Source organism: Copidosoma floridanum, unplaced genomic scaffold (genome assembly GCF_036245765.1).
Source record: "Copidosoma floridanum isolate Cflo_tuat_1 unplaced genomic scaffold, Cflo_Japanese_pri ptg000007l, whole genome shotgun sequence".
NCBI classification, from domain to species: domain Eukaryota; kingdom Metazoa; phylum Arthropoda; class Insecta; order Hymenoptera; family Encyrtidae; genus Copidosoma; species Copidosoma floridanum.
In genome coordinates, this window is record NW_028321884.1 from 3,327,481 (window position 1) to 3,355,444 (window position 27,964).

At 45.6% G+C, this 27,964-nt stretch overlaps 1 protein-coding gene across 2 annotated transcripts in view; it reads left to right on the top strand.

Moving 5' to 3' along the window:
• The window catches only part of LOC106637172 (cysteine-rich motor neuron 1 protein), an 86,160-nt gene that overhangs the window by 31,907 nt on the left and 26,289 nt on the right, over positions 1–27,964 (top strand). Inside the window, exon 2 of one of the 2 annotated variants that reach the window (XR_016292838.1) lies at positions 14,757–15,265. Coding sequence is in view for 1 of the 2 variants with exons in the window: in XM_089588797.1 (XP_089444923.1) it covers positions 14,757–14,806 (50 nt within the window). In the remaining variant the exon portion in view is untranslated. Of the gene's footprint in view, positions 1–14,756; positions 15,272–27,964 lie in introns of those variants that run through there. The other variant, XM_089588797.1, reaches the window with a different exon arrangement.

The window sequence follows — 27,964 nt, forward strand, 5'->3', positions numbered from 1 at the left end:
TCGATTCGCTCGCTCGCGCATATGTGCACCTGATGGGTAGCGATCGGAAAAAAAAAAAAGGAAAACAATTCAGCCGAGCTCGGCGAAAAGACACGCCAGTCGTTTTATCTTGGAACTTTTTTTTTTTTTTTTTTTTATCTGCTCGCGCGTCCGCACATTGCATTCAATTGCGTATCTCGCAAATTTTTCGGCGCGGCATTCCAAGCACTTATTTATAGCTCACGAGAGAGAGAGAGAGAGAGATAGCAGAGACGATGAAAGGAGAACGAGGCGGAAGCCGCGGCTCTAAACGACAGAAAGGTCGCATCGAGGCCGAAGCGACACATAGTGATGCGCACGATATACCTTCAACGCGAATTACACACGTAGATAATATACTTCTCTAGGGTGATGTCTCTCTCGATGGACGCATTGAAATGCTCCTTGCATGTATATATATACGAGTTATACGTGCGACGACAGCAAGTACACGTGCACTTCCCCGCACCTCAATTATCCGAGATAATTGAGCGATTAAACACCCCTCCCCCAGACGCGGAAACGCATTATTCCCCGCAGATGCGCTTCCTCCTTGCTCCACACGAATACACGTATACATATATACGTATGAATGGGTGCACGGGTTTTTTACGGTAAAACCGAGGGAGTGTTAAATTACACCGGAGCAACGACTCTTCGATTCAACTGGTTTATCCTATGTGTACACAATACACAATGACCACACATGGCAGGAGTTTTCGTCGGATTGTGCAATAAGGCACACGCGGTGACGTGATCGATCGCTCCCATTCGACTGACTCACCTCACCGTGACTCACGCGAATAATAATAATAATAATGGTATATTTATTCGCGTTGCGATTTTTTTTTCTCTCTCCTAATTGCGTTCGGACCATCTCCCCCTATTGTTCAAACGGACCCTTAAAATACCTTATCCTCTGCATAATGAGTATACAGTGAATCGTGGTTTTCACACTTTGTCCGGATTATAATATCAAGTGATGACACCGCTCGTCGTTGAATCGGCAAAGGTGTGAAGTACAATCCGCGCGAGCGCAACGATAAATCATACATATATTGTCATAGGAGGAGAAACGGGTTACTTTATAATTAGACGGGAAAGTGACGAAATGAGAAGAAGAAGGTTAATCAAACTACCCGATCAAAATAAAAGAAAAATAAAAGAAAAAAACCGCCGAGACGCGGTGTATACACACATCGCCCACGTGTACCCAGGGAGATAAGATAAGAAATATGCGCCGCATCATCATTAGCGACGGCGGCCGTGTCTGCATCTCTTTTGTGGTCCCCGACCGTGCAAAAGTATACACATTATTTAACGCGTCATTAGCGAAATCGGCGCTTGTACGCATATTTCAACAGCTATAATGAACAAACGATCGCGAACAATTGCGCCAATTTAGATTAGTTTGCACGCTCGGGGAGAAAGGGGGTGTATACTTGGGCCGTGGAGGCTGCAGACAAAGTGACAGAAATTGCGGATGGTATAGACGAAGGAAGGAGGTTAAGCCTTCAATTAAATGACAAATTAAGACAATCTTCGGCGCGCTAACGAGGCTTCACTCCCCTCCCACCCTCGTCTTCCTTAAACGCACTTCGCGCACGTATATACCTACGTATATATGTATAAATGGTTGAGCAGCTCACCCATAAGTATATACTTACCGCCTAAACTCTCTTCGCCCAAGCTACCGCCGCAGCTCGTTATTGTTGCCGTCACTGCCGCTTCTTCCTCTTCTTCGTCCAACTCGTCTTGGGTGGCGCCTCTCCTCCTCCATATGCTTTGCTCCTTTATTTTCAGCCAATTATCCCTTCGTGGATGGGCTCGAAGAGAGAGTCGCTTCTTGAACCTATGTACATGCACCTCCGATCCTGCCTAGCCCTCTCATATACCTCCTGCGGATCTGTCGATTTATGAATGCTGGTATAGCCGCGTGTGTGCATATATACACAATCAGCGCGAGCTTCGGGGAGGCTTTGCTTTGGAAAAATATTTGCGTTTCAAGCGCAATTTGTGGGGGTGTAATGGATGCGGTGTACTCTCGTGTTTGCGCGATTTTGCGTGGGCGCCCTATTATGGAAATCCTACATTGACGTTTCCCCCCCGAATTAGGTTCAATGATCGTTATGATGGCCCGTAATAGCATCATTTGCGGTGTATAATTGTTGGTTACTAAAGCGACTCGCGCGCTGCTTCCAACTGGTTAGTTCGCCTGCTCTCTTTGTGATTCCACGTTAATAATGGGGTATTGGAATTTTTTGCATCTTTTGTGAGTTTGTACGTAAAAATAATTTTTGCTTATTGATTTTTTTCTTCAAATCTGTTTTCGAAATTACGTTTGGCAGATGTGCTCTGTAAATATACATCTGATCAGGAAAATAGCTTAGTTGGTAGAATACGTATAGTATCAATCCCATCTTTGTTCGAGACTCTTACTTGAGTGAGTAAAGAGCGTATGAGAGAGCACCGCCGATGTTTAATGATAAAACGAAAACAGCGAATAAAGAGAATAAGGTACGTTTTTCAAAGATTTTTTTTTACGATGCTACGCTAATAAAATGGTTTTTTTTCTTCTTTTTTCGTGCAAAACAATCGGTTGAGAAAAATACAAAAAGTTTGGTGCAAAACAAAGTAAAAATAAATTTTTGTTTTGATGAACGAAACATTTTAAGGACGAAAAGATCCTATCATCCCGCAAGAAACATTCCTGCCGGTGTTTTTGCATCATTAGGGATAATTATTTCTCGGTACAGACGATACTCATCTATCCGACGAAAACAGGCACGACCGGCAGCTTTGAGAGCCGGAATCACAATTAAGGCATACCGCGTCCATCGAGAGCTCGTTCGGCGCGCGATACCCTTGTAATCTCATATCTTGCAATTAAAATTCATCGTAACAGTTTTTTTTTTGTCTATTTGAATACAAAAGAGATGAAAAAACACGCACACCCAAACGGAGCGCATCCACTGGAAAACAGGCAGCTAGTCCAACGAAAAAAAAGCCTCTGACGTCCATACACCTACATATTATCGTGTCGAAGTGGAAAAAAAATAATTCCCGGCGTTTTTACAACATTGACGAGCTTCATCGGCACGAATCTTCGCTACACACTCTTTCATCGCCAGCCATCGCCCCGTGGCTCCTGCTCAATGGGGCGAGTTCTCCAAACCCTTGTCTTTCGCTCTATTACACCACTGCACTGCCGGGAAAATCACAGGGCCCTTTTTTTCCCTCCTCCTTGAAAAATAAAGATCCCACGTGACATCTCGGCGCCCTACAGTGCTTGTCCGCTTGAGGCGTGCACTCATGCGTATATAAATACATTTACGCGCCTGCCAAACAAATTCGTATACTCTAACTCTGTATAAATCTTTATACGTGTAGGTATATGGCTATCGGAAGGTGAGGGGGAGGATGGAAGGGAAAAAGCTGCCGCGCCTGCATTTCACATCCGGGGCACGCTCGTGTGGCGTGTGTGTTATAACCTACTGTTGCCGCGCTCCCCCGAGTTTTGATTGACGCTGACGCCGTATCGTCAAAAGCGGCGAAATATTCCACGACCCGCTTTTTCCTAGGCTCGGTTTTTATTTTTCGTTTCTTCCTATCGGTGTCGTTTTTATGGTTTTGCTACGTTTGTTCCATCCACCATATACGTATAGGATTGAACGGAATTTTTTTTCTATTTTTATTTTCGGCCAGAAGCTCGTGTTCTTTGTTTCAATTTTTCATTTCATTTTTTTTTTTTTACCTGTAAACGCTTAATAAAGCACCCTTGACGTAATTTAATTTTTTCAAGTTAAAAATGAATATCCGCTCTAGCGTGACTATAGGTAAAAATTTCAAAATATCCACTCAACATCTCTCGAAAATGTTCGTCCTGGGGAAATAACGAAATTACAGCACTCCCATTCATTACACCGTCAATTTAACCGATCGATCAATTTGCCCCACCCCCCCCCAAAATACATTGCTATTATCGCGGGAAAATCGTTTCGACGGTAATTACGCCATCCCCCCGATAAACAAATAATAAATCGCGCGCTTCTAGGTCAGCTGCTCCTCTTTTCCCCCCAAAACTCCCCTCGCGCGTAAATAAAAAATGCTAGGCTTAATTGACAAACTCCCGATCGAAAGCTCCATCCGGAGCAAAGTGTCGATGCTATACGTCTGCGGACAGGCTGGTTTTCACGTCAACCAGGGGAAGGGTAGGGAAAAAAATACAGAGTACCTCATCTACCCCCTCCCCCCCGCCCGACACGAATAACAATGCGTCAATTTTTCCTTCTCCCCCAATTTGCGTTAACCCACTCCGTTTAACCGGTTTGATTGCCCAGATGATTTAATCACCAGAGAATTAAGCTGTGTCCTCGTTATTGTTTTTTTCAATAAACGCGCTTATTGGATTTCGGTCGCGGGGCTTGATTATACACTCCAATTGATTGTCCCGCGGGGGCGCATCGCGTATACACATTTATATCGACGAATTAAGCGAAAAAGCTCTCGCGTGTTGTGTTGCTACCGCACATTTTCCGATAGATTGGCCGTGGAAATCGAGGTCCCCTTTTCCTGTTTTACGCTGAAAAACCTTTGTACACGGGTAAAGTGCGTATCAATTTGCTAGCCAGACTTGACGTTGCCTCGTCTACGCGCGAAACGCGAGTGTATAATTGAAAAGTAAATCCCCCCCGAGTCGACGATGACGAAACACCTATACGCGCCTTATCGAGCCGAGGTGTAAATGTGACACGCTTGTTTTGCCGTTTCAAAGAAATTTATGTATTCAATGTCCTTTGTACGCTCTGCTGTGTGTCCGTGAATGCTGCAGCCACACTTGTATCAATCCCATTGAGAAAAGGTGGACTTCCTACGCGTTTTGTGGTAAACAGTCGGGCCCGCATTTTTTTTTTTTTTTTTTTTTTCCTATACTTCCACAGTGGCGCTTTTTTCCGAGTCGACCATTCAAATTTATACATCCGCAATGTACTGCAAAGCGACACGGTCTATTTACTGAAATGAAAGAAGAAAAAAAAAGGCTATCGAATCAATCCGTGTATATAGTATTGGATATCCGAGAGGCAAAGGCAACGCGTGTGCACATGCATATTTATGAAAAAAACGAAATCTATCATTCGGCGCATTATTCCTCGGGTCGGCGTTGCATGGGGTTATTGGTGTACGCAGGCAGGAATAATGCGGCTGACAAATGTGCGACCGGCCCATTTGTCACGCCGAGATAAAACTTTATCGCGTACGCGCGCCCCTTCCCCAGCGGGTGAGATTAACTTTGCCTAATTGCTCAAATCACCCCCCGTCGCTTCGGATTCTCCCGTACTTTGCGAAACTCTTGCCGCAGCTGTCGCTCTTTTTTTCCCCCCTCTCCAACTTATACTCGGAAACGCGTTAAGTCGCGAGTATGCTGATGTCATTCCCGGCTCTCGCGGGGAGATATAATCGCGTCGCGCTTTGTTTCTCTTTACCCATTAGCGCCGGCAAATCGGATGAGCGATGAAAGCGTTTTTTCCCACCGACGACACGGACCCATTGTGTTCGATCTAATTTTAGCGACGCGTCGGGTAATTCGGATAAAATAAACGCGAATCTCTTTTTTCCCTCTCTCTCTCTCTCTCTTGAAACGAAGCGCGTGTTCGGGCCGGGAGAGACTCGTTTATCGCCAATTGTCATCGGGAAAACATGTTTTTAATTTCGTCGAGAGGTAGGGATAAAATACATATCCAAGGGTCGATTATTCTCGTTGATTCAATGCATTTTATTTCGTCAACTCAAAGTTTTATTTTTTATTTTCTGAATAAAATCTAGATACTTGCGAATGTCGCGGTGTTTCTTTAGGGAGGGAAAACCCCTCAAGGTTCATGATGCTCGTACGCGCCATGCATACCTACGTGCGCGTAAGAAGAAAAGCCACGGCCATTAAAACGTCACCCCAGAAAACACCGCGCGCGCTCGGAATGCCACGAAAAAGCGTCGTAGCTTATTTTAACCACTGACAAAAAAGCCGTACCCTCGTCCGTCCGGCATACACGTGTATCTCCAGCATCAGCAAAAAGGAGCTTCTCCCACGAACGAGGATTTCCCCTTTCAAGGGGGCTGGGGGGATATACATGCAAATAATCCTCGGGGCGCGAGAGGAGCTGTTTCGCGTCTGCGTCCCCGGTGCATAAATATTCATAAGGCGCCCTCGACTCTCTTAATTATTGGCCTCTTTGCACCGCAAAGACGGACCGTGTACGAGGGATCCCCGGGCTGCTTCTTTTCATCTCACCTAAACGTATATCACCCTCGTAGCTTCTATACATCTAAATCCCGAATTAGCGAGGCTCGGCTGAAAATCCAATGCTCGCCCTCCAAACTATACGACAAAAAGCTCGCGAAACAAACTCACTTTACCCCTTTGCCCGGGGATATACCAACGGAGTGTACACCCAAGAGCGGCTTCTTCTCCCCGGAACTGTTTAGCGAGGTATATAGGTCCCTTTTAGCTCCTCCCTCGAGGATGCATGGGCTGGAGAGCAGAGAGAGCCAGAGATGAAATTCAAACACGATTTGCCCCGGCACTTCCCGTTGGTCCCCGGATGGTGAATTTGTCGCGGGACGCGCCGGGTATAATCGTTTTCCGAAGCTCTTGCTTTTTTCTCCACGGCTTCTTTCGCCCCTCCACTGGGATTAATCGGTTTTTCATTTTTTTCATCCCTCGGAGCTGCAGCTGATGCAGACGCTCGAGCTTACGAGGACTTTGGAGGGCAGGTGTCACATATATATTATTATTATTATTATTGGAATACTGTGCATAGGTGATGTGACTTGATTATACTTGAATCTTTTGTTAACTCATCGAAACAATTATAGAAAAATACTTCATTCCGATCTATTATTCAATAAAATCATCCACGAATTGTCCAATTTTTGCAAAAAAAAAAAAAAAAAAAAAAAAAAAAAAAAAAAAAAAAAAAAATCATCTCGATGGAATAGGGTGAACGAACGCATCAACAAGAGTCCAGATGTTGCACACATACTCGTGGACTAGATTCCTGCTACGTACCGTTGCCAATACGGTCTATTAATTCGTAAGTAATTGGTGGCCAGCAACTCTACATACCACGGCGTTTTCAAAGCTCGCGAATAAAATTGCACCAGCCGGCCCTGTTTGATATATATATATATATATCCACCCCGCTCTGCACGCATATATATTATGTGTTTCTTTTACGCGCTAATTATTTCGCTCGCGTTTACTTTTGATTACTCTCCGTGCATCCGCGCGTATATACATTTTCCAATCGTCAATTACTCGGGGAAGTTGTTTTCGCGGTGCTTCCCAATTATAGATTTTTTTTTTTCTTTATTATATCATGTCATTGCCTATATTTTCACTATAGAACCTACTTTTTTATGCTCTAATGTACCACCGCTCTTTCCTTATATGTATTCGCGTATACAAAAACAAACATGTTTCCTTTTGCATGTCGAGCTAGTGATGAGAGACCTAAACATTCAGTCGGTCTTTCCAAACAGGTACGTCGAGTATGTATACCCATACAGCATTGACTCTAAAATTGATAGCTCAGAGTACGGCTCGAAAAAACACCAACGATACACATTATCACCGTATAAGCGTAACGGGCAAATTGTGTATATACATACACGTAACAACGGGCATACGCGCGCATTCCAACTTTTTCGTAACAAATCGCGAGCTGTCGGCGAACGTCATGCAGCCGCGGGGGCATTTATTAACGTCAGGGCCGTGTATACGGTACACGGCGCACACGAGCACCTCCTCAAAAGTATTACAGATTATACTGTGGTGGGTTTTGTTTTCGTGAATAAAAAACCGATAAATCTGCTGACAATGATGCCGCGAATGTATATATATATGCGTAATCAACCGGCGAGAGAGCCCAACAATGCAACAACAATAACAAGCTGCAGAGATCACTTATATACATGTAGCTCTCGTGTTTACGCGCAGTGCAGGTTGTGTGTGCGTAATGTATGATGTTATGCTTGGAACCCATCCAGATTGTTACGGACGTCGGCAGCAGACCGGCAATCTGTAATAATATAGTAGCCCCCGTATACCAATACATACATAGATACCTACGTAGTTGCATTGGCAGCATCTCGAGATTGGCGCGTCATTTTTCAAAGCGGCCCACACGACACACGCGTGCACACGCGGACAACTCGAGTGCAGTAATCCATTAGTATTCCAAGCTCAAATGCTGTTGTGCGTCTGTCGACTGCGTGTCTTTTATTTTACGCTCGTGTTATTGCGCGCGAGTCTCCGCTCCAATCCCATCTGGTACACGTTTGCGTAATATAATGTGCTCTACGCGTGTTGTACCTATATATATGCTGTCAACATGTGCTCCGACGAGCCGAACTCGGCGGGACAAATCTATTTGAGATTTGCGCCTCTGAAAATGCGAGATTTATCCCTTCTCGCGTGGGCACTGCATTTCTGTTTATTGCGCGTTTCCGTTAACTATAAGTGTATATTTTTGTATCCAGTGGCATATCACCTTCACTTTTCGGGAGAGTCGAGACTTTGGCATCTTCAAAACCCGAGTCTGGATTGTTATTGTCGCGTGTGGGCTTCGTGAGGGGGGGGGGGAGAAAATATTTTCGACTCGCGAGTTTAGGCGGCATCTATATTTATCTGGTCTCTGCATGCATACAATATGCTGAGTTGATTGTTCTTTTTTTTTTCACGCTGACTTGCGTAACTCTTTTTTTTTTTCCTGCCTCTCTTCGCGTGCAATACGATAAATGTATGTCGCTGCCCGGCATCGTAATATTGTTTTTTTACGGGCGAGCTGTTGATGTTTTTTTTTAATTCGACCAATAATAACTTTGATCGACGCCCGATAGCGAGAAAAACAATTTTTGCACTCCCAAGGAGGTTTTGCAGCGGACGAAAAGCCGATCGTTACGACGCCGCTTTGCAAAAGTGACTTTTTTTACTCCACGATATTTTTTTCAACCAAACAGCAGATTTAACATCGTTTTTCACAATGAAATATCCCACGCGTGTCTCGAAGCTCACGCTTTAGGCAAGAAGTCCTCTTTTGCAAGCCCTGCAAGCTCGGCACGCGAGTCGTCACACACATAACACATACGTACCTACTTCACGCGCAAGGAAATGTACCCTTCTTCGGTGACACCGCAACTCTACGTGTCTATTTCTCCGGGCCATGCGTACCTATATATATATACTTGTTATACACATACAAACTCGCTCGCTGCCGCTGCGGACCGTGAAACTCGCGGAAAGTTATAGGCTCCTGCAGTCGGCTTCGCTCCGCTCGGCAGCGTGTTTACGCAGACTACGCGAGACTAATGAAATTACGACGACAGGACATGTACGCATACAGCAAGCGAGACTGTCGGGTGTCTTCGAGAAGAAGGGAGCGCATTTTGCGTGCACGCAGATCACTTGTACATATATATATATAGGTACATACCGTGAATGCGCTGCCGGTGCAATCGAAATCGTCGCGAGTAATTTATGAGGTCGCATCAGAGAGAGGTGCGTCCTCCGCTCCGTTCCTACACATAAAATACTCATAAATCAGGAGAAGAAGAAGGAGGTTGTCTGAGGGCGCGTGGGGCACAAAGTGAAGAGCCGCCGGGGCGCTCGTTATGCACGAGCCTTTCCCTTAAATGAAAATCAAATTCAGATCTTCGGGATGACTTTTGCCGCCTCTCGGGAAGATATTGTCTAAGTATACGTATATATACGTATAGAGTCGAGGAGGGGGAAAAGTGGGTCGAGGCGCGCTTTCGCTTGACAAATTGCGCTGCACTTGAGTCCTCGTTTTCGTGCGTTAAGAACTAAAAGCGGCTCCTGTTTCCTCCTCCTCTTTTTTAAGCTTCCGATGCTATATACGTCGACTCAAGGGCGCGTACCTTTTTTTCCTCCTTTTCCGGAGCTCTTGCAGAAAAAGGCCAAAATGATAAAAATCTGCTCGGTTAATCGCACGAGCTCATGATACACACATAGCGCGCGTGTGTATACACGAGAGAGCAACAAGTGGGCTCGGACCGGACGACGCTCATGGCTACACGTCGAGTGGGTGGGTGTTTGTGTACGCGCGATGTGCCAAAAAAGCGGCGTGGTAGAGGTGCACCCGCAGCTTCCGAGCGTTACCGTCAACTTCCGCTCGGGGTGGGGGGGGGGGGGGACGAGTGCGCTGGAGACTCGGAAATAGAACTCGAGTGCGGGGGAGAGCGGTGACGCGAGCGAAGAATTTTGCCACACTCCCGTCTGTCCGGAGTTTATGTGTAGGTATACGTGGGCGTGGGGGCTTCTATATACACTCGGATTGTATCGCGAGAGCGCGAAAATTGCTTTCGAGCTTTCGATAACATCCGCGAGCGCGAGGCGTCGTCGTCACGGGATTGATATTGATGGACTGTTCCTCCGTTATATATACGTGGTAATTGACAAAAGAGGGTTGCATTGAGACGATTAAGATGTTTGATTCTCGGTGCCATTTTGTGCCGATTAATTTGAACAAATAGACACTCGAGGCTCAAGCTACCGGAATAACTTGGTTATCATCGACGGAAAGAGTAAGAGAGAGAGAGAGAGAGAAAGAAAAATAGGCACGCGCGTCGTTTCGACCTCGAGACTATTGCCGATGGCGCCGCTCGAAAAGGACGTTTTTAGCACCGCGCAAACCACAGCCCACTCCCGCGCATCTATATACTCTCCGTTTTTTTCTCTCTCTCTCTCTCTCTCTCTTTCTCTTTTTACACAGGCCAACAGCCGTTTGACGTGTAAACGTGTTAATAAGTACACAGGCATCGGCGAGGTCCCCGAGCATAGGGACAACCGATGAGTGACGCGTGTGTACATGTATATATATACCTATATGCGGGCAAGGGGGTTTCCCCAAAGGGAGGACGTGAAATTTAAATGGAGCCAGCGGGCGTTTTAACGAGCCGGAATTGAAGTTAGCGCAGTCACGGGGTACATACACAGCAGCCGCGGTGAAATTTCTCCGGTCGCGACGTATCATATATATATATATATATTTGCCGCTGGTGCAACGACGCCCCCGCCACTTGTACACATATCTATATATATATACTCTCTGTATCACGAACTCTCTCTTTCTCATGATTTGTATCGCGCGCCTTTTGTTTAGACGGAGTGCACGGGGTCCGATGATATCTCTCCTCCTCCTGCTGGCTACTACCGTATACCTACTTGCTCCTTGGGCGATGAGCTATTGTGCCGTGTGTATATACTATACACTCCTCCTGGCCGTGTTGTCGTGACGAGATCGCGAGAGCGTCTTTTTGTCCCGCAGCGACGACTCCTCGGATATAATGCCACGGGGTTACATTACTCTCCATCTCCGCGACCTGCCCCTTTACGTTCACTCGCTAACTCTCCTACTCCTGCTGATGTTCGCTTTAGTTTATTACGCGGAAAGCTGGGCTATACGTGTATTAACTATGATATGTATATATGTATGTACAGCCCTTCCGGTACAGGGGACTTTGAACACCGAGTCACGACTACTGCGTTAATAATACGGGTATACCCATACGTACATCACCCACTTAATGTATGGCGGTATAATGAATCCTTTGGCTATATATACGATCGGTGCATCGTTATATTATATTAATGTTACATCGGGTGTATATCCACAATGTGATCGAACAATATCGCTCGACGAATCATCAAAACGTCTAAAATGACATCATTACTCGTCATTACTCGTAATACGAAACACTTGAAAAGTTACGTAGCTTCAAAAGTCGCCTTCCTAACTATACGGAATATTAAATATGTTTATGTACAGTATATAATTATGATGCCTGTCGCGGGCGACAAAACTTTCAAACTCTCGTATAATCATCCCCGTAAAATATATATGTACAATAAGTATCTCGGGTCGTTGCGATATTCGCCACATAATTTTCCAAAGGAACAACATCTCCTTATTCCCTTAATCCCTCCGTGCAGCGTAAATCAAACATCAATTTGCTCGTGTATTATAATAGTAAGTCGAGTCAGCGTAACAATAGTAAGTATACAACGGGTGGCCCATTATTCCTCTCGGAATACGTGAATACTTCACGGGCAGATAAGATAATTATACCTATAGGTATATGGTTGTATTAACAACGGCGCCAGGACAGCGGGATCGCGTACAAGCGGAAGCTGCTGAGTTACCTTTTTTTTTTTTTTTTTTTTTCCCATAAATATTAGGTATAACTTACACTCGCAGTAGTCCCGAGAACTTTTAATCCCGCGAACTCGTTGCACCTGAAACTTTGTCGCCGTATTGTGTGTGCGTGGATACACGTAAGTACTCTCTGAGCACATGACTTTTTTTTCCAATATCTCTCTTTGTATCTTCAATGTGTACATTCATAGGTTTTACATTATGATCCGTTTACTGTTAATCTCTGATACGTTAAATATTTATTATACAATCAACGATTTTTACCACACTGTAGCCCTGCATGAATGATTCTGTATTGAGAGTAACTTTTATATGTCAATAAGTTTTTATGCGATCTTTTATATTGCCTCAAATTTACATATACCTTTGTTCAATTATTTACCATTGATTTGTATCACATTTTAAATTTTTTACTGGCCACATAGGGTTTGACCCCATGGCCCAATAAACTAATCTAATCTAATCTAATCTGCGCGCAATCTCCCGCTGATAAGGTCCCCACGGCTCTTTTTCTCTCTCTCTCTCTCTCTCTTGTAAAAGACGTATGTATTCCGCGAGCGAACCGGTGTGCCCACACCATGTGTACATACCTATGTACAAATGGTGTCCACTTTTATTTTTCATCCACCATAAGTATAAGTATAATATTATCGCGCTGCTGCTCGTTTTTGCAGAGTAAGGGTTGGATACACGTATACACACGCCTCCAAGTATCGAGAGCTACTTGCTCGCCGAGGAGTATCATATGGGCTTTTAATCGGCCCGTAACACAAGAAGTTGCCTTATCGCCCGGAGTCGTGTGTTGACGATGGGTAATTCAATATATATATATATATATCCGTGCGCGTATACTCGGGTTATGCGCGACTAAATTTCCATCGTCCAGACGGTTTACGTAATTTATAATGCGCCGAATAATCTAGTTTGCCGTCATACGCGACTATATAATGAATAATCGGCGAGCGCGGTTGAGCCGCATTTTCGGCGAGGTGGCTTTATTTTTTCTTGTGACGAAATCTTGTATACGTGTCCCGCGATGTGTTGGGACCGGGTCTCTTTTTTTTTTTTTTCGTTGTTGGGAGCTTGTAAAAGCATTTTTCGTACCATACTTTGGTGTTCTTAATTGCAGTTGAAAAGTTTCCTCTTCGGTGTCGTTCATCGAAGCTGACGCTTGAAAAAATAAGGGAGAGTGTAACAATTACAAAACATGTACACGAAAAACCAAAAGTGTGAATGAATTGGCAAACATATGGATACACCATGCACACAGATAAAACGATAGCCGCTGTTGAATATACATGTTGTATACACTCGTTGCACAACAATGTTCGAGCGCCATCGAGACCCACTCCACGCGTACAGGTACGTCGCGTAATCGACAACCCGGTGAGTGTGTTGTTGTAGAGTCGCTGAAAAAAAAAAAAAAAAAAAAAGCCTGCAAACACCTCTCGAAACCTCTTTGACCCGCTTAGAGAGCGAGCTTCCAGCTGAAAATTAATGACCATTCAACACTCGGGCATCAAAAGAACCTCGATGAGCGTTCGCTTCCATTAGCGCGTGCACCCCTTCGATAATCCCACCACTGCACGTACACGCACAATTTTTATCCATTCCCGCGACGACAGTACTTCACAGTCGAAAAGTCACGAGCTCTCCCTCGCAATTAAGCGGCACCGGTCAATCGGAGCCTTTTGTCGTGCAAACGATCCGCTGACAAAAAAAAAACGGGCCAATGGGAGTACATATATGGGTATTTGCGTAACATTCGCTCCTTTGCAAACAGAGACGCGAGTTAGCCGAACGCGTGCACTTGTGTGTGTGTGTGTGTGCAAACCAAAAGCCACAGCGAGCGATGGATGGGATAATATTTGCTCGCGGCTTGATGCCCCGACGTGGGACCGAGTCCCAAAAGAAACCCATACGGCACTCCTCGTACGGGAAAACCCGTGATTTCTCGCGCATTTTTACCGCCCTCGGGCATTTGGATAATCGTATATACACGTGTTATACATGAGAAATTAAACACATGTACACGTTGCACCTCCTCTCGAGAGGGAGGGAGGGAGGGGGATCGAGTTTCGAGTTCGCGAAACTTTGGCCGAGAGAAAAGAGGGCCGATCGTCGGGACTTGATAAATGAGAAAAGTATACTCGGCAAAGTGCGATATTTCATGCGCACGTGTTGTCGTGTCGAAATTTCCCTCCTCTCCCTCTCCCTCCCTCGTGTATGTGTGTACGTGTACTCGCACTTTCCGTGATTTTATTTAAATACACGCGAGATTCAATTACCAAGGGTGGAGGGGTGAGGAGACGGAGCGAGCAAAAGTTTTTCAACGAAGTATAACCAATTTCTCACGCGGCTGATGTGTGTTTTGCGAACTTGCGTCTCTTATCGTGGGCTTTACAAGGAGTCCACAGGTTCGGGCGATCGGCATTACTTTTGATCAGACGTGTTGGAGGACGGGCCAACTAATGCAATAATTTTGTTTTTGTTTTTCTGTTCCAGCAGACAGCGGCCTGAGGCATCGACTCGGCGCGGAGCAAAGGTGGGACGACTGAAGAGCGTAATTTTTCGTTCACTCGGAGGAGCGAGGGAAAGAGGGACGAAGGTGAGGTAACGAGAGACAACGCGATCGAGGGACGGTGTAATATACAGTGGGGTGGTGATGGTGAACGAAAAGTATCGCGTGCAGTGTGTGTTGTAATTATATACCTGTACAAGGGGTGGGTACGTGTGGGTATTATATGTAAAACACAGTGTGCCATGACTGCAGTTCGTCGAGTGTCCCAGTGACATCGTCAAAGACGGCCGGACGCAATATTTACCGTAAATTACAAAAGCACGCGCTTCGGAGACTCCCGTGTATAATGTGAAGTGCCTCCACGAACTTGCGTGTACACAACTGCTGTTCGACAACAAAGCCAAGAATCCAAGAGCACCTGCAGCCCACCGGAAGAATCCATCAACGATGGCGGCCAACGGTGCGTTACCGCTCGTCATTGTCCTGCTCTTCTGTTATCTCGGTGAGTCCGCGCCACTTGTGCACAATTTTTATTTTTTTCCCCCACCCCCCAAGAACTGGCATTTCGGTACCTCGTGCAACGAGGGCACTTGCGTCTTCGTACCTATATTTACTTGCGGAGGTAAAACTGGGAGAGAGAGAGAAAAAAAGAGGCGTGGGCTTCGTTAACGAGCGCGAAAGTGATTGCGCCGAGGCGTCTAATTCACGCTCGGAAAATCTTTGCGCGTGGACGCTCTCATCCGTACACACGCGCTTCTCGGTCTGGCTCGAGAAAAGTGCGTCGTCTTTCGTTGAGGAAAAGTGAGTTTGTCAAAAAAGCCACTAGGAAAAGTTCGCACCACCAAACGCGCTCTCCCATAGGGTATACACTGCGCAAACATTAATTAAACTTGGGATTTATTTTACACAAGCCAACGACGACGCGCTCGTCGGCGCCTTTGCGTGCGAGTTGCCGAATTTTCGATGATGGATTTCTCCACCAGCGTGTATCACCTTGGGGAGAAAAAAAAAAAAATATATGTATATATACACGTTTGAAAGGCCGTCACCGGCCCAGCGGGACTCAAAATGAAAAATCGCGACCGACGTTATAACGCGCAGTATCCTCCGTCGAGTCCTGCAAGCCAGTGGTCACGCGGCAATCGCCAAATTTCGCGGCATTAAATTCCCCCGACGGAACGAGAGCACACACGTACACGCACGCGAAACTCACCGCGGAGAGCTCCGAAAGGTATCATACAGGACTGCACTCTCTCAATGACCAGAAACCGTATAATATGATCACAAATTACGAGAGTATGGTAGACGTATACGTTATCCAGTCGCACGGCAAAAATTAAAACCCCGTCATTTGCAGTCTGATAATAGTGTATGCAGGGCGTATCTCCTATGTAATAAAAAAAAAAAAAAAAAAAAGGTATAGGGAGGTACATATAGGTGCATGCACTGGCACACCGAAGCGTTATATTCATTTAAGGACCTCCGGCTGGTTGGGCCGACAGCTCAAACTGTCCGCTGTCACGCGAGGAGGAGAGGGAGGAGAAAAAGAGAGTTGCAGCAACTTTCGTGGCCCCCGAAGGAAGAGGGAGCCCTCCAGTGCACTCGAGTTGCCGCTGCTCCCTGACCCACTTGTCTTTCGCTTAGAATCGATCTGATCCACTGCTGCGGTTAATTAACGGGTATAGCCGGTGCGCCTAACCGGTTTTCGGATGTGAGAGAGAACAGTGCGGTGCAGCTCTGGACCACCCCTCCCCCCTTTCCCTTTTCTACTTCAATGTCGGGGCAATCGAGTTACCCGACACTTATTGCGCGCATAACTTACCGGCCCGTTGATGGTGTTGCAGCGAAGCCCAGGAGCTACTCCGCTTCTCTCCCGTAAATTGTGCCTCTCTACGTATTACTATATGATCTATGTACATACGGGTCTTCTTCTTGAGTGAATTCCGCTAGAACCCGTGGCTTACTTTCCTCTCCACGGCTCCAAATGTCAGTGCAGAACGCTTCCGCCGAAGGAGGGAAAAAAAACCGCGCGCGAAAGCCACCGCAGCGATTGATCGACACCAGCGGCGTCTCTTCACTTCTGCTCCGGTCATTTTTCATTTCACCCCACACATCCCTCCATATATATATATATATAAATACGTGATAATTGCCTCTCCTTTTATTCTCATCCTCCTTCTTTTTTCGATAAATTTTACAGACCGGCAGCACCTTGAGAAACTCCTGCGACGAGCAATGCTTTTTTATTCAACTTTTCTTCCCCGGCTATGTCCTGCGCTTTTCTCTCCCGAAAAATTTACCAAGGCGAATATTATTCAATCGCCGCTGGCGGAGAGAGTGTATACTTATCTGGGTCGGTCGCCCAGGCTTTTTCTTCCCTCGTCACGTTGGAGCACCCGTTCGTCCTCCGCTGCTCGGCTGAAAAACCCGACGATGGGGCCCCGGCGGTGGTGGAAATATCGCGCGATATCCATCTCGGCGTGGGGCGAAAACAATCGTCCCCGCGGGGGGAGAGAAGGGCCGCCCGACGATTTGGCCGCAATGAAAAATCGCTCTCTCGGCTGCACCGGAAAATCTCTTAGCGCTCGCGCGCGCGGCTGATCATTTATCAAGCCCCCGCACACCTGCACGGGATACACATCCGCGCTGCAATTTTTTTTCCACTCGCGAGGCTTTGAGGATTTGTCCTCGATAAGGCCTCCTTCCCCCCTTTTTTCCGCTCTCGCTCGATCATTATGTCGATTTTCTTCCTAGTGACGTTAATTTTTCACGCGGGTCGCCGTGGAAGAGGATATAGCTACGGGGATCATCCGAAAACCAGCTGTTATAGCCCCCCCTCCCCCGTCGAGTTGTGCACGCGGTGTTTATTCACCTTGGAGCAAGGCCTCGTCTCTGTATCTTGTACTGGCTCTGCGATGACGAGGTCGACAGGCCTCCATTAGCTTCGAATTTACGTCCGTATGGGTATGTGCACTTTCGATTTTTACCCCTCCGAAGTTGCCAGTATGCAAGGAGAACCGCTCCTTTTTCTGTGATCCCTGGTGCACATGGTTGTCTTTTTGGATTAAAATTGAGCTCAAAACGTAGGTACTCGACTATGGTGGAATTTCGGTTTCGACAGTACTGTTCGCATCGTGAGATTTATCACGTCCAAAAGTATATCGAGTCGCCGCCTGTCTTTCTGGGGCTTGAAACAAATCAACACTAATTTCATTTGTTTGTCGGCGTCGAGCGTTTACTTATCGAGTTACACGATGGCTCACTTGGTCTGCCAATCCGACGCTCGTGAGAACGATTTATGCGAACACAACTCGTGTCCGACTCTATTGCAATCTTACTTCTATTTTTACTCATGAATGCTAATTGATATAATCGGTGCAAAGTACAATTTCCAAGGTCCGATATATTTCGAGCAGTGGTGATGGTAGCGGGGCTGCTCTAATTTCTTTTATACGGACAACATACCAAAAGTTCCCGCGCGACTGACTCGATTGTCTTTCTGCGAAGGAGATGGCGATTATGATGATAATAAGAGAAGAGGAGGAGCGGATGGCTGGACGAATATCATAGATCGTCGAATCATTTGTTTGGCCAGACAACGACGGCGAGGACTCTGCTGCCTTTCTTTCCCTCCTCCGTAGCTCTTGGTACATATACCTCTTGCGCAATTCTCGTGAAAGTTCCCCGGGACTGAAATTCAAGTGTGTAGCCTTGCATGTATATATATATATATGTACGTACTCGTCTTTGTGCACATCCTTGCTATTTTTCTCCTTATGTAGGTATTGTGCACGAACGTGGACCTTTTTTGTAAAATCCAACCCTTGGATTTGTTATACTGGTCAATGGGGGACATTTTGGCTTTTTATTTTTAAAATTTTATTTCGAGAAAGAGAAAAAAAACCAGCACAATAAATATCCATGTTTTTTCACGGTGCAAATATTGTGTTTTATCACCTGCTGGCTGGCTGGCAGGTGACAACAACTTTACTTGCAAATCCAAAGCTTTTAACGAAAAAAAAAAAAGAAAAAAAATTGTTTGTCAATTAACGCGCTGTGCGATTTCGTGATTCAACAGGAAACGAAAAAAGCTTGCGATGACAAAAATCGGCAGTCACCGTAACAGTACTCGGCGGCAGTTACTTTTGTGCAATTCACCTAACAACAAGTGAAAAGCAACTAAAACAATAAATACTTTTACCGCGGTCTCTCGAGGAGACGGACGATACGGTGCGCGTATCAAAACCATCCTTCTTCTCGCTCACGTTGAGCTAAATTATGAACTATTCAACGCAAAGAAAAACCAGCGGAGGAGAAGAGAGAAGCGCCCATAATTTTGCGCCCGTGATAAGAGGAGCCATTGTTTCCGCCGAGTGTCGGGGCCCTCACGGCACCCAATTATGACAGACCGTCTCTCTCTCTCTCCCGGCCAACCAAGTAATATATTCACTTGGCACCGTGTACCAAACTCCGCACACCGCACTGCTGTGGCCACTTTTGCATAAGCTATAGTGCGCTCCGCTGCAGGGCCATATTAATTGATGATAAATTGTCTCCCCCCTTCGTTGCCGTTATTTGATTCCCACCACCGCGGGGATTAAAGTACACACGCTCTGTGTGTCACGTACCATATCTGTTTTATATTGGGTGCGTGGAGGGTCCGGTTTTTATCGCGCGGGTGTACAATTCAAGCTACTACGTGTATATACCGCGATACTTATAATATTATACCGATAAGACAATAAGTATACACGCGAGATAATGCGTGCGTTTTTTTAAAATGTTGTTTCTTCAACAACACCACCATGCACGAGGGTTCCGTTATAACGCATCCTTTTCGCGTATTATATACGTATACAATATATATATCTGCCTGATGTATAAATTTGTCGCTCCTATCTGCGCGCGCGCGGAATATCGTGGTTGGCGGTGTGTGTGTGTGTGATATAAACACTCTGCCTCCCCCTGCTAAGTGTGCTATTAATTTTCAAACCCCCTCGCGGGAATCGTGGGGAAGATTAGGCTTTTTTTTTTTTTTTTTTTTTTTTTTTCGCGGAATACCTTTTAAAGGCTTATGCGTATACTCGTAGTGTTCCACAGCTGTTGTTATCTCAGCTCAAAAACTGTACACGTTACAAGTTGAAGCTAATGTTGATTTCGTTGAGCTGTTGCAGCGTATAAAGTTGTTTGGGGGTATTTAGGCACATATATTTGGCAACCAAGAGATAAACAATTTAAAACGACAGTATTATTATTGTTTAGGATATATGGTTACCTATGCAAGACTGATGCAATAATTTACTGAGACGTATGTGCATATTTGTACACTGAACAGCGTTCGATCGGACGTGCGAGTGCACAAATTGACATAATTGCTCGCGAGAGAACTCAAATGTAACAGGTGATGCGTATATATGCAACGAATAGAGCAAGTCGCACATGTATACTATATACCTATATGCATACAGCATCGGCAAAGTAAGACGACACCGCACTGCTTGACACGTCGCTCGCACTTAGGATTATTATTCGGGCGTTAATATTTAATAATTATATGGATATATCGGGCGTGTGCTTTTGTAACCCACATATCGTAATCACAATTGCACACAATTACTGCAAAGCCTTTCGACCGAAAAATTTCAACCATATACTCGCTCGCTCTCGTCATCTTTCGTAAGAAACACTCGCTCTCATGTTTTTTGACGGGATGAAAAATTATAACGCGCCACGATTAGTTGGGCGAATCAACACCACGCGAATACACATATTGTTGACGTAACCGATGATGATGATGATGATTGAAATATTACTCGAGAATTTCATCCATCAAGTTCGAGCTTTCGGTGATCGGTCACACGGAGGACAGCCATTGGCAGCTGATGGGGGACGACGGCTTATTATTAGCTCGATCAGCTCGACGAGTGTAACAATTGTACGGTTTATATACACGTGAATAATTGCTCGAGCTCGGCGCCATACACGAATGGAATTCTCGGTACACGTAACATGTCCTTAATTGGCACGGAGCAAAAGTCGTCGATGGCTTCAAAAAAAGAAAAAAAGGTACACTTGAAACATCCGCGCACCATCGATAGCGCGTTAAAAAAAAAGGGGGGGGGGGCAAAAAAGACACTGTATGAAGCTCGTTTGTTCCGGCAAAACGGGATGAGCTCATCGGGGAGGAAACCCGCGCGAAACACCACCTCGTATACACATTTGCGTCAAAAGGCGTCTCTGGCTTTTGAAGCTCGCGCGCGTAAAATGAAAGAGATAATCCCCTCCTAATACCACGGAACAGTCGAAAATTTCACCGTGTGTACATAGAATGTTTGACGAGTACCCACACGTGCTCGCTTTGAGGTATATAACACTGTAACTCGTACGTTGCCAGAGTACATGGTCGACAAAAACAAAAAAAAAAAAAAAAAAAGGGGTAGAGCCTGCGATGAGATTGAAAATAGTTGTGCAGCTTCGCGAATAATTCCCGAGCGAGCGTTTAGCTGCATTAGTTGGCGGGGATAATCGTGGATAACCGAGGGATTACGCATAAGATGGATCAGCTTTGAACGAGGCCTTCCGAATAGTCGCTGCTGTTTTCCCTTGTCTCCTTGCAGGGTGTGTTTCTTCACTTGCTTTTATATTTATTATTATTTATCGCTCGTTCGTCCAAACAAAGTGACTGGTTCTTCGGACTCTCTTTGTGTACCTGTATTTTTTACAATCTTGCCTCGTTTGGAGCTACCGTATTTTACTTATCGTGCCTCTGATGATGTAAGACTCGAGCAACGAGAACAATCCTTTTCGCAAAAGCAGTACTATTGTTGTTACTCTTGTTTAATTTGAGAAGAAACTTCGAAGAAGCGAATTGCTTAAGGGTACATAATTGTGAAAATGTAATTCTTGGTAAGACATCATTGAACAAAAGAGCAGCTTGCAGTTCTATATACAGCTATACTATGTATAGACGGAGCTTGGAGCAACGATGGTGATGATGATGTTTTTTTTAACAAACAATAGCAGTTGAGCTTTTATTTCCATTAAAACTGAGAGAAATTTTTTCACAATACACTCAGCTGCTGCTCGACGTTGGTACGTATACATGTATACGTACGGAACGAAAGGAAAAAAAAGGAAAATAAATAAATCGTGCATATTTCTTCCGACTCGTCGATTTTGGCAGCCGCTCTCTCGAAAATTCATTTGACGAATGGCGCACTCTCAGGTACTCCACCACGACTGCTTACTCTCCATTTCGTGCCGGTTTTTATTTCGAAAATTAATTAACCCAATTTTCCCAGGTGCGTTGGCTCGATCGAGGAAAATCCAAACAATCCGATGAAATTAAATTTCCCCGCCGGAATCGCCGTTCCGTTCAATCGCCACCGAGAAGAGCCACCCCCATCCTTCTTCGGTCAAGACACGGTCAAATAATTGCCACCGGTAATTAAATCAGCTCTCGCAATATCATATCACCCTCGACGGTGCCCTCGACGCGATAAATCTAAATTCAATAGGAAGAGGAGAAAGGGTGGCGAGCTCGAATCCTCCTCCCGCCGGACTCAATTAGGATTATATGTACTGGGAGATCGGATGGGTGTCTTTACATCCACATATATGTATATAGACTCGGTGGTACAATTGCCGGTGGTTCTCACAAAATAGGGAGCAGAGACTCTTGTATAACAGACCTGGACATCATTACATACATATCGTACATAGTACGAGCTGTCCATATGTAGTATATATATGGGAGTGTACCACGGACTACCGAAATACGAGCTCTCTCTCTCTCTGTTGATGGCGCGTAAATAGTCTTGTTCTGCTCGGCTGGTCATCGCAGATGAGCCTCAACCTCCTCCACGTGCTGTTATATCTTACTGCCGATACAGGTACAACCTCACAGTCCTTGTTCGGATTCATGACTGGATCTACGCGCATGTACGTATATCTGCACGTGCACGTATATCGGGCTGCCGAGCGAATCAATCGATACTTTGAAAATATAAATACCTATACGTGCTTTTCTTTTAACCTCCATATGTTTTTTCTCTCCCTTTGTCCCATGTACATATATATGTTGTAGCTTCGTCTTCGATCGACTCTTTTTCTATTCTTCCGTTATCTCGAGAGCAAAAAGTGGCCCCCGCAACTATATATACATACATAGGTATATATAATATGGTACCTATACACCGGAGAAGAAGAATTCGATGAAATTTTCTGGAAATTGCTTTTTTCTTCTCGCTCCCGCGACCCGAACAGGAGAGGATTGCCTGAGATTGTTTTTTTTTTTTCTTTTTGTTCTCTCACTGTGTACGATCGTTTCACTCCGCTAATGATATCGAGGATGCTCTATTAGCCGGTAAGATTTGATTTCCTCTTCCTCCTTAACTCTATATATTATATTATAACCAATACATCGACAAAGCGTACATTACGCAATAAACACATTTTCCTCTGTGTATATGCACACGGATTCTTACCCCCGGTGGTGGGTCCACGATGTAGAATGTAGCGGGAGCGCGTAATCGCCCTCGCATTAACACGCGCCGAGTGAGCCGTACGACCCTAAACGGGGGACTGTATGGTCAAAGTTTTGCGCTCTAATTGATAATCGGGTGATGGTTAACGAGATCTCGTTAGAGAGTAGCCGTTTCACGGGGTGATTTTCTCCCTCCCCCCCTCCCCATTTGCGGTGAGAGAAGGAAGACAATTTATACGTATACATCTGTGGCATCTGTGCGCGGATGATGGCGCGGTCGTGGTTATTGTTTTTTTTCTCCTTCCTCTTTCCCTTGCCCAATTCTCGCTGTCAACGCGATCGTTTGGGGTATAAAAAAGGGTAGAGGTGCCTGTGATCTTTGCGCGCGCGCGTCTATTTTTTTCCCTCTCTCCCTCTCTTCTTTTTTCCTATATTTGCTCGGGAAAAATATTTACCCGCGATGTGTGTACACATAGGTGCGGATCTTTCGATTTCTCTCACGTCCCGATGTCTTTTGCTCCGCCTCAAGTTTCTCCGATGAGTATATATATACGGTGTCGTCCGGTGCTTGAGAGTCAATCCGAGCGTCTAACAAGCCGATATCCGTATATGTGCGTACCGTGCTATTGACTATCATTGTTTCATCCAAATAGCTTTTTTATTTATTGATTCAACTGTACGCAGTCATTGATGAGAAATTAATCGACCGTCAAAACACGACCACCAATAATCGCCCAATAGGTACGCACGCACGTACCTCCTCCGTTCTCGGAACTTTTGGAAGCTTAAAGAAAAAGCCGATTCCTCGCGGTTGAAATCCGCAAAACCCCAACAACGAACCACACGACAATTATAGAGGAATCATCGGTGGGAGGGGGCAGTTCTCTAAGCCTAATTAAAATCGCTGGTATATAGTAAAAAGCCTCCGGCACTGCAGTTATCTTTCCGATGTATCCTTCGAGGGACCCAAGTCTCGATCTTCCGTGTGGAGAAGAAGAAGAAGAAAAGAAAAAGAAAAGAGCAATCCCAACCAACAGCTGCTTCTCCTCCTTCTCGATACAGCGTCGCTGACGTTGCCCCTTCCGCCCCACCCGTAATACCAATCTATTCTCGGCGCTGCGCTTTTTCAAAATGCAATAAAATCGCGCGCGATGAGATTTTGAAACTCTGTCTGCGTCGCACTCGATTTTCTTTTTTTCGCTCGAGAAAAACCGGGAGCAGCCGTGAGCGCTCGTAAAAAATATCGCTGGAATCTTGTTTACAGCTCGTCGCGTTTGCCCCGCGCCAAAGCTTTCCACTCGCAAACGGTAACAACAATAGTCACGCTCTCGCAGCGCGGGTGTATCGCATGTACATTTGACTCATTGCAGCTGTGGCGATTTTTTTTAAATCTTTTTTTTTTTCCCGTCCCGTGTGTATTTTTACATGATCGGTAGCGCGTGCGTGTACTTGCCTTCGGCGACACTGATGCCGCGTGAAGCGAAATTTCTCGCTCAATTTGAGCGTGTACACGACGTAATGGCATTTTAGCGTATAGCTGCTCTGGATTCATATACACGCGGGGGGTCGGGGGCGTGCGTGTAATGAGCCTCACTCGAATGTTTGATGTAAATTGAAATTCAAACAGGAAGCTCTAATTGTCATAGCCGTGTAAACAGGAGCAGCGACGCGGGCGACATAATATGTATGGGTATACTCCCCTTGCACTAAATGTACCTACACAGCCGGCTTGTAATTATACGCGCTCGTGCGCCTGTACGAGTACACTTACACGCTGCGAGTTCTTTGAATATGCGTTTTGTTGTTTTGCTTGTGTAGTACAACAATGTAGCGCGCGATTGCGTTGCTGTTTATAGTAGCATACACAATACGAGGTACAACTATTGTGCACGTAAGACGCTGGTTGTCAAGTTTGCAATGGGTTATTTTTGGTATTTTCGAAAAATACTCTGCGCTGGCATTTTCAAAGTCAAAGAAACACACATTCGCGCGTTTGTTTGCTCGCCCGGCTTCAGTTTCGCTCAACCTTTTTTTTTTTTTTTTTTTTTTTTGTTCCAATGTCACAACGAGCAAATGAAACATTCTTCGAACACCTACATGTGTACCAGCACAAAAGAGAAAAGGATTTTTTGCAAAGCTAATAAAGCCGTGCGTACAAGTATAGATATATACGTTTAGGTGTGTCCGTCACGCTCGTATACCTACTCTTCTCTCGTGCAAACTTGGCGTTATCGGTGTATTACAACGCGCGTAGGTATACAGTATTGCTCTCTCTCATAAATTTTTACGAGGCGCTCTCGAGTACATACTACAGCCAAAATCGCTCTCGAGAGAGCGCCGGTATTTTTACGATTTCGACATTCCTCGCATCCTACCAACCGCACCGAGAGAGAAACGTAATACATCCCAAGATAAACAAACCTTGGACTTGACTCGTATACATTATATATACATACACATCGGGCGAACTTTCGACTTTGCGACGTCTCCCAAACATCTGCGTACGTCATTCTCCCTCACCCACACTCTCCCGGCAAAGTTTGCTTAAAAATTCGTTCCACGAGTCTCCTCGTTGTATACACACAAGTACGACCAAAACGTACGAGAGTAGGGACCGGCAACTGCCTAAACTCGAGAGTCGTAACGGATACCGCAGCACTACAGAACCAAGAGGATGTTACGAGGATGGGGTTACACCGCCGCCCGTCTGCGGAGTTTGACGACAGTGCGCCCGAAACTCCCGTCCACGTCATCTTTGTTGCAGTGCAGGCTATTGGGAAAAAGTCGCATCAACGCGGGGATACGAAAAAACCGGAGTAATCGCTCGTGAATTTACAATCTTCCGGCTGCTGCTGACGACTTTCCCCCCCCCCATTCCCATATTTGCATCGTCAGCAGCTAATCTTTCCGTGGCTCTTATTGCGTTTATCGCTCCATGACCTCGTGATCTGGAGTTTCTCCTCCTCTTTTTCGATGAAATTGGGCCGACGTCTCTTCTACTGGGGAGGCTGAGCGTTAACCCGCACCAAGAGCGAAGCGATCGATTTTATACTTTCCTCCTCCAACTTGTACTCGTGATGTGCTCTTTTTACTCGTAAAGGGAGCCTTTGTCAGGCGCCGGGAACCGCTTTGAAGACGAGCTCATCCGTACACGAAGCGAGGCATTTTTTATCCTTCCCCCCCCCCTAACCACGTATAGTTATTCTTTTATCGGGTATACACGCTTATTCTTCGAAAGCGTATATATATATAGGGATAACAGCGCGATTAGTCGACCGATCGTCCTTTCGCGGTTACCAGTGCTTTCGACTATTCGAATCGTTTGCCTTCCGGATTATCTTTCTTTGTATGCTCAAGAGCCTTTTTTCCTTTCTTTCGTTAAACGTTGAAGGGATTCTTACTTATCGCGTTTTTACAAATACGCCGAGCGCCGCTTCCTCGGCTCTTTGGTGAACTTTCTTTGCGAGGAAAGGAGGAACAAAAATTTATGTTAATAATCAACGTTTCACTCGAGCTAAAAACCTCGACTTTTGTCGCAAATTCCAATGCAGGAGGACCTCCTCGAAACTTATAACAATCATTCGTATTTTTTTCGACTCGAGAAAGTTCATCCACCCCCGCACGTATTATATTATTTCTCGTCACGACAATTTATGCGTGGAGTATTGGGTCCCGCCGCGAACTTTTTTTTAATAACCATCACACGAATACAATTACATCCCCCCCCCCAATGTCCACCGCTTTTCATTCAAACGATTTTCAAATTTAATCGCTTCGCCGCACGGGGGGTACACCCCACTTTTTTTTTCTTGAATAGAGCCATCACCCGAGTCGAAGCAAATCCATCCATCATCGATTGAGCGGTGATCTCGGCACGTGCTGGTCGCTGGTAAATAATTCAGAGTCGGTCCGAATAAATGAAGCGATCACTAGCGGGGGCCGCCTCCCTTTGGCGTCGCTGGGGGAGAAAAAAAAACGCCATCCTCAGGTGCACTTCTTTGCGGGGCAAAGGTGCCGCGAGGCGAAGACAGGCGAAAAAAAAAAGAAAAACGACGCATAGTCGTACCTGTACAAACACGTATCGGGTGGGCGTCAAATTTCTTCCTCCCCCGACCACTGCTGTTGCACCCCTCCATTTGGGGGGTCCCTCCGCAAAAAGCTAGCGCGCGTTGTATGCAAACGAGGAGACGTTCTATAGGTGACACGACAAAAACCCGCTCCTCGGATATCTGCGAGTTTTTTCCCCCTTTTTTTTTTTCATCTCCCACTAGGGAGGGAACGGAAGAGAATAACAGCACTCGCGTTATATACGTAAAGGTGGAAAAAAGGAAGGAAAAACGACGATGGCTGTACAATGAGGAGGAGAAGCTGCAGGATGGGGGGAAAGAATAAGTCTTTTCTCTTGCCGGCGAAGAAAGGCTGTCGAGGCGGAATATCGCGGATAATATAAAGGGTATAATGACGCCCGCGGGCTAAATTAGCCGAGGAGAGAAGAAAGGAGTCTCGGGGAATATTGACCCAGTGAACGTACATCTATATGAACGCGCTCTCCTATCTCTGTGTGATGACGATAAAAAGAGTTTCCAAGCCTTGGGTAAATTTACGCTCTAGTATATACGTATCAATGCGTGCGTATACGCAAGGGAGTGGCGAGTTTACTCGGCTGATCCGATTAGTCGCCGCCAAAGGGTCCCCGCGGGCCGCGTGAAA